The 6,618-nt window shown below is 38.4% G+C and overlaps 1 protein-coding gene across 1 annotated transcript in view; it reads left to right on the top strand.

Annotated features, from left to right (window-relative positions):
- The window catches only part of ncanb (neurocan b), a gene marked incomplete at its 5' end in the record, with an annotated part of 221,252 nt that overhangs the window by 194,676 nt on the left and 19,958 nt on the right, over positions 1 to 6,618 (top strand). Inside the window, 1 exon segment of the mRNA XM_014016766.1 lies at positions 6,162 to 6,244. Coding sequence (XP_013872220.1) covers positions 6,162 to 6,244 — 83 coding nt within the window.

Below are 6,618 nucleotides of genomic sequence, written 5' to 3'. Positions count from 1 at the left end.
GGTGCCCGCGGGCACCGTATTAGTGACCAATGGTTTAGAAACTTTTGAAGATTTCTGTTAATTTTTTTGTAGACTACTTCTACAATGTTAATATGTGGACATTCCTTCTTACCAAAACAAAAAGGGATTTATTTAAAATTATTGTACATTTATGCATTGAAGGAAATTTCGATTTGTGGATGTAAATTTAAAACGTAGGCTGTTTTTCCCCTGTGAGTTTTTTTTTTTCTTACATTTTAATCAAACTTTTTAAATCTTRGTGGTTAGCCACGATCTTTCTATGTGGAGTTTGCATATTCTCCTTGYGCTTGCCTGGGTTTTCTCCAGGTGCTCCGGTTTCCCCCACARCACATAAACATGTACAATAGGTTGCCTTCAGGCCCGGGCCTCCCTTGCAAAAAAGATCTGCAATCTCAATGGTTAAACAATGGTTAAAAATAATAAATTTTAAATTTTAAATGTCACATTCTGCTTTTTTTAATGTATTTCACTTGTTTACCAGAAGAGATTCCCAAAATATTTAATAAAAAGAAACATTACATTCACATTCTATTTTCTTCACTAAATATAAAATTAATTTTAGCTTTCAACACTGAGTTTGGTGTCAAATTTTGTCAGGTGAGAGAATATGTCAAATACATACAATTAGATGAAATGGTTTTACTACATTTTTATACTTGTGTGAGCTATTTGTGTCACATGAGGTTAGGACACAATAATACAGACGTGGCGGTAGCTTAAAAAAATAAAATGTATCGTAATTTTAAAAAAATGAAAAACTGTCTGGCTGCAAAAATATATATCATCACAAGGAAGGAAGAGGAGACAAGGAAGCTCAGGGAAGACCGGACATGGCATGAGTAAAACATAACGCTCCACAGAGGAGTGAATGAAACATTGAAGGCTCTACAGACTGGCTGATGAGAGAAGTGGCTGCAGCTGTGATGGACTTRACAAAGAACAGGTGTAGACAGGCATGTCAGACTGGCTGAGGAGCAGAGACTATCGGCAGGAACACAAAAAGGCAACAACCTAAACACAGAGCAAATACAGAAACTACACACTATAAAATCAACATGTAAGAAACCCCAAAAACAGAAATCTGCTGAAAAACACTGAGCACTGATAAATGAGAGTATTCTGAAAATGCTGCGWTTAAAAACAAACACACATATATGCAGCTACTGTACTATTTCATGTGTTCTTTCTTCTTGTTATAAGGAGTAGCTAGAATAATAAAAAGACCAAGCATGAGGCCTTACTCAAAGAATCAACAACACATTATAACTCAATAATTCCAGGGAAAATATATAAGGGAAAAAAAGGTTTTCTGACCTCACACCTGTGTTAATAAGTCCAGAAATAGCTGTTGGCATTTAAAAAAAATGATGCATAGAATGTATAGTAAGTTTCTCTTCTTGTCCTCTGCTAAACATGGCTTGTGCTGCTGCTTTATTTTTAATCTTTATTCTATTCAATCAGTAGCACACTTTGATGACACATTCATTTCTTATGCATTTCGCATAGGCCAGGTATGAATGTTGGTGTGAATCAGCTGTGAACAGCTACTGAAGGCAGGCTTTTATTTTGGTTCCAATTGGAAAAACCTTTAGAGCACAGGTGTCAAATCCATRTCCTTGAGGGTCTCTGCATGTTTCCCTTATTTTCTTGATTCAACACACCTGATTCAGTGATCRAATTACCTCTTCAAATTCTGTAAAAGACTGGTAATCAGTCATTTATGCAAATCRGGTGTGTTGGATGAGAGAAACCTCCAAAACATGCAGGATAGTGGCCCTCGAGAACCAGGATTTGAAACCCATGCTTTTGAGTAATGTTCCCTGACCTCGCTACTTAAGAGTCGGTTGTCATTGGTTGCTACAATACCACTACCCCCAGTTTAACTTAACTGAACTCTTTATATTGAAGATAATATCCCCTTAACACGATGGCAGCATCAGGGAGTAAAATGTCTATGTGTACAGAGTTCTTACTGCACACACACTGAGTCTCACTATCTTGTTTGGAGGAAACATAACTGCATGCTACAGCATTCACATTCAGTCASTGGAGAATAAAATAACCCAGCTGGCAGTTTATAAACATGCACATGGRTTATGTCAATTTTCAAGGTAAAGTTTTGGGACATAGCAAGAGGMCAAGCACAGACCCTTGAGTGACCCCAGACTTCACAGCACATCACAGAGAGCTCATTTTTAAAGCTAAGTCCTATCCTCCATAAAGCAGTTACAGTTTACCATAGCAGTTTGCTAAATRCTATCTGTAGCAATAGAAAAGTCCCTGTGCAGTCAAGCTTAGATTGTTGCCTTTTTTTTTTTGTTATATTTTTTTAAACAACTTAACCAGGATTTGCTTTAATCCCTTTTATGCACCATATCTTACTTATGGTGTTGATTTTACAAAGACCAAAACCGAAATGTCAGACCTAAATGTTAAATGTTAGGATGGACCAGGCGGAACCCCCAAACACAAACTGATGGTGTGGTGTCTGCAGTTCAGTGCAGAGAGGAATGTTCAGACTTTTATATTAAAGAAATGAAACAGCCTCTTCACCGACACATGGCTCAACATAGGTGAGTGGCTGATTTATCTGTCCTAAATCTCAAAAGTAAAGGACACACGAGGATCAAAATGTGCAGATTTTGGACAAAGAAGACAAATGGTTTGAAAGAGGAGTAAAGGAAAGCCATTTACGACTAACATAAAAAGGTCACTTTAAACAAAGATAGAGTTCAACATTACACTGAGTTCAAAATTATGATGCAAATTGTATTTTTCCCTGATTTTCTTAAATAGTCAATCCAAATTAATATTTATATGTTGTTAAGAACTGAAAAAGATATTTTTTAGATTTACATCAGTATGAGGTCATATTTACTGGAATCAATGGCTTTTCAATCAAAAACATCTCAGCAGATGAAGCTACACTGAACTGGTGAGTTTTTGGAGAGTTTCTGTTTGAATTTCTTTGTCAGAATAGCCTCTCAGAGCTGCTGTTTGGATGTGGACTGTCACCTTCAGAGATCTTTCTTGTGAAGATTGAATGGGTTGAGTTCAGGGGAGGATGGGGGCCACACCATGAGTTTCTCTCCATTTTATGCCCAAAGCAGCCCATGATGCAGAGGTATTCCTTGCAGCATGAGTTGGTGAAGATGATTTGAGTCTTCATGCATTTCAGAGCCCACTGCAGCAGTTTCAACTTGTGAGCATTGGTTAGATGTAGTTGAGTAGAAGTAGAAGATTTATGCAGAACTGCAAGCCCCCTGGAGGATCGTACACCTTGATGTTCTCGGGACTCCAGAGGCGCCAGCAGCTTCAAATACCTGTTTGCTGCTYTGTAATGGCATTTTAGCAGCTGTTCTCTTAATCTGGTGTATTTGTCTGTTAGAAACTGTCCTTGTTGTGTCCTGTGTGTGGTCTGAATCAGCCACAAATCTCTGAACAGTGCGATGATCACACTTGAGTTTTAGTGAAATGTCCAAGGGTACCTTGTCCAAGACATTCAGCTATTTTACAYATTTCTGAAGCAGAGATCCTTTTTATTTCCTACATTGTTTAAAAATGGTTCTCTGCTTRGTAAAGTGGAGCATCCTTCTTCATTAGTTTTTTCCTTTAATTGGACTCGGGGCGGACTAGCATATGGGACTACTGGGGAATTTCCCGGTGGGCCACTCAGTTAGTGGGTTTTTTGGGCCGGTGATGGTTTAGCCCATGGAGGTGCTGTCACGCAGCATGCTCTAGTTTTTAGGCATTACAATGCCTCAAATGCTTCATCTACGCCTTCTTTGCTCCAGGCAGCTCTGATGCGAAGTGGACCTGTACTAGGGCTAAAATCTCAGTGGGGTCCCTCCAAGGCATTAATGACTCTCACAAATTGTGTCATGCTGATCAGTGAATCTCTGACACAGGTTGACTATATAACATGAAGTTGAACTCCTTCATGTGATGCTTTCGTTGGCGTAGTAGTAGCAGTATCTTGTTTGCCACTGATTAGACCAGGGGTGCCCAAACATTTTCCYCAAGTGRGCCAAAATGACCRTCCAAACGGGGCTGCGGGCCAAATGAAGTAATATAATACATGAAATACAAATACTTTTTAAATAAAGTCCTTTATTTTTAATGGTTAATCTTTCAGCCAGTGCGGTGGCCCACTTTGGTTTTTAGTGAAGTCTGCCATACGCTCAAGCAGCAAAGGCTCACAGGACATTTCATAAATTGATAAAATACAAGTTTTGTGGCCTTATAAAGTGTGCAAATCTACATGTGTGGTTAAATCTGATCTAAATAGCTCTTGTTGTTACTTGTATTTCACGTTTCATGTTTAATAATATATCAAAGATAAAGTCAGCACACTACAGCCCCTTATATATTAATTTGACCAATGGATAAAATGACTTTAAGTGGAAATACTGTGTTTCTACATAGTAGGACAGGTTACAACCTTGTAACTATAGCATCTGCTGGTGGGCCAAATCAAATGGCTTGGCGGGCCAAATTTGGCCCGCGGGCCCCACTTTGGGCTCCTCTGGATTAGACTCTATGGAATAATTGTTTCAGATTAGCCTTGTAGAGAGATGGATTAGAGTTCTGTATGAATGTATGTGAATGGGTAARTGAGGGCACAGATTGTGTTAAGTGCTTTAAGTAACCTGGTTGGATAGAAAGGTGCTATATAAGATCAGTCCATTTATCATGTATTCTATAATGAATGCAACTTTTTGAGATTTAATTAACATAAAATTAAAATAAAGAATGAACCCTTCCTGAATTTGTTCATTCAAATGCAAGCTTTTACCTGCTCTCATTCACGRCTGTATGGAGAGAGCAGTTAATTAGCACCACTCAAAGTTAAAATGCTAACGCCCGTTTGTTTTTCTTTCGGTGCCTTGTATTCATTGAACTCTTTAATCTAATCTTTTTGCCTCCCAGCAGCTCTCCATTGGCTCTTGTCTTGTAATAACACCAGATCACCTGTAGCAAGAGTCTGTAATTGTTGGCCCACTTTCCATCTCAGACAGACACCTGCACAGAGCCATCCATCTATCGCTCATCTTTCTTCCACATAGGCACAGTTACCAAAAAAATTGTGACGTTTCCTGGAAAATGGATGTCTCCACCCAAGCAATAAAGGGATCAGAGTCATTAGTAAGATTAATGAGCCTAATAATGATGTTAATCATTACCATGATTCAATTTTTAATCCATCAAGTGTGTGCAGGCTCTTGCACTCCCACACACACAAATGTGTTTGAGCCAAAACACCTTATGGGATGTTTTCTTTCACACACACAAACAAACAAACAAACAAACAAACAAATAAATAAATAAATAAAAACAGACAGTATGTTTCTGTTATGGAAGTCAATCTGGAAAACTGTCAATCAATACCACTGAGTCACCCTCAAGTAGAAAAGACATTTTATCCTAAAACTTGGCAGCTCGACTGAATATCTCCATCTTCTGCCTCTTATCTATAGTTGGGTTGCAGAGGAAACTGATCCAGGAGAGAAACCCAGACAACCGTATCCCCAGCGACACTTTCCAATTYATCCCCTGGGACACTGAATTCACCCAATGAAATAGTTTTTATTTTTTGTTTGTTTTTGTGGACAGTGATGAAACATAAAGGTCAATCCAATTGCAGGCCATAAAAATGGTTTGACATGAATATCAGGTCACATCTGTGTGTTGTCTCCCTTTTTTCATCTATTGGTCTGCTGACCAGCTCCTCCTGGTCATTGCCAGTTCTAAATGGAAGCTTAGAAGAGACAGTGACTTCTCTGTCAGTGTCCTTAAGTCATGGAACGCTCTGCCTTTGCAAATTCAACAGGCCCCTTCACTGTCCATTTTTAAAACCCATCTGGAAACTAAATTTTACTCGTTGGCCTTCGACCCAATTGAAATGCGATTTTACTCAACTTTTATTGTAATGGTGCTGATTTTATCTGTTTAACTGTGTCGCTTTGTTGTGTTTTGAATTGAGTTTTAATCCATCATTGTGAGTCACTACTTTTTCTTCTTTCCTTTGTCTTACTTATTTGAGATGTTAAGCACTTTGTTTCAGCTGTGGCTGGTGTTAAAGCGCTTTATAAATAAAGTTTGTGATGATGATATTGTTTCCTGTGTTACATGTGATTCAGGTCTGAGCCGTGACAACACCTGGATTGGTCTGAATGATCGTACAGTGGAGGATGACTTTCAGTGGACAGACAAGACAGACCTGGTGAGGAGATTTACTGTCTTTGTTTTTTCAGCAGCTTTTTTTTTTCTTGGTGAATTTTATAGTCATTAGAAAAACTGTACATGGTTAAAGTGGCTCTGTGCTTTAACTAGAACCAGGGCCAGCCCTAGCCAATTTGGTGCTCTAGGCAAGATTTCAGGAGGTGTCCCCATGTTCATTTTTCTAAATCTCACTGCCAATTTACATCCATTTACATACCAAAGTAAATAGTTTTATCTTTGATATTATTTTTTATATTTAGAAACCAGGTTGTCCAATTAAAATAGTTACATTATAATTCATTTGAAACAGAACACCAGAACACACTGCTGACAGCAAAGACAAACACCTGTTCATGTTAATGAGCAACTGTAGAG

The sequence above is a fragment of the Austrofundulus limnaeus genome, unplaced genomic scaffold (assembly GCF_001266775.1).
Source record: "Austrofundulus limnaeus strain Quisiro unplaced genomic scaffold, Austrofundulus_limnaeus-1.0 Scaffold153, whole genome shotgun sequence".
Taxonomy (NCBI): domain Eukaryota; kingdom Metazoa; phylum Chordata; class Actinopteri; order Cyprinodontiformes; family Rivulidae; genus Austrofundulus; species Austrofundulus limnaeus.
This window is presented reverse-complemented; position numbering and strand designations above follow the sequence as displayed.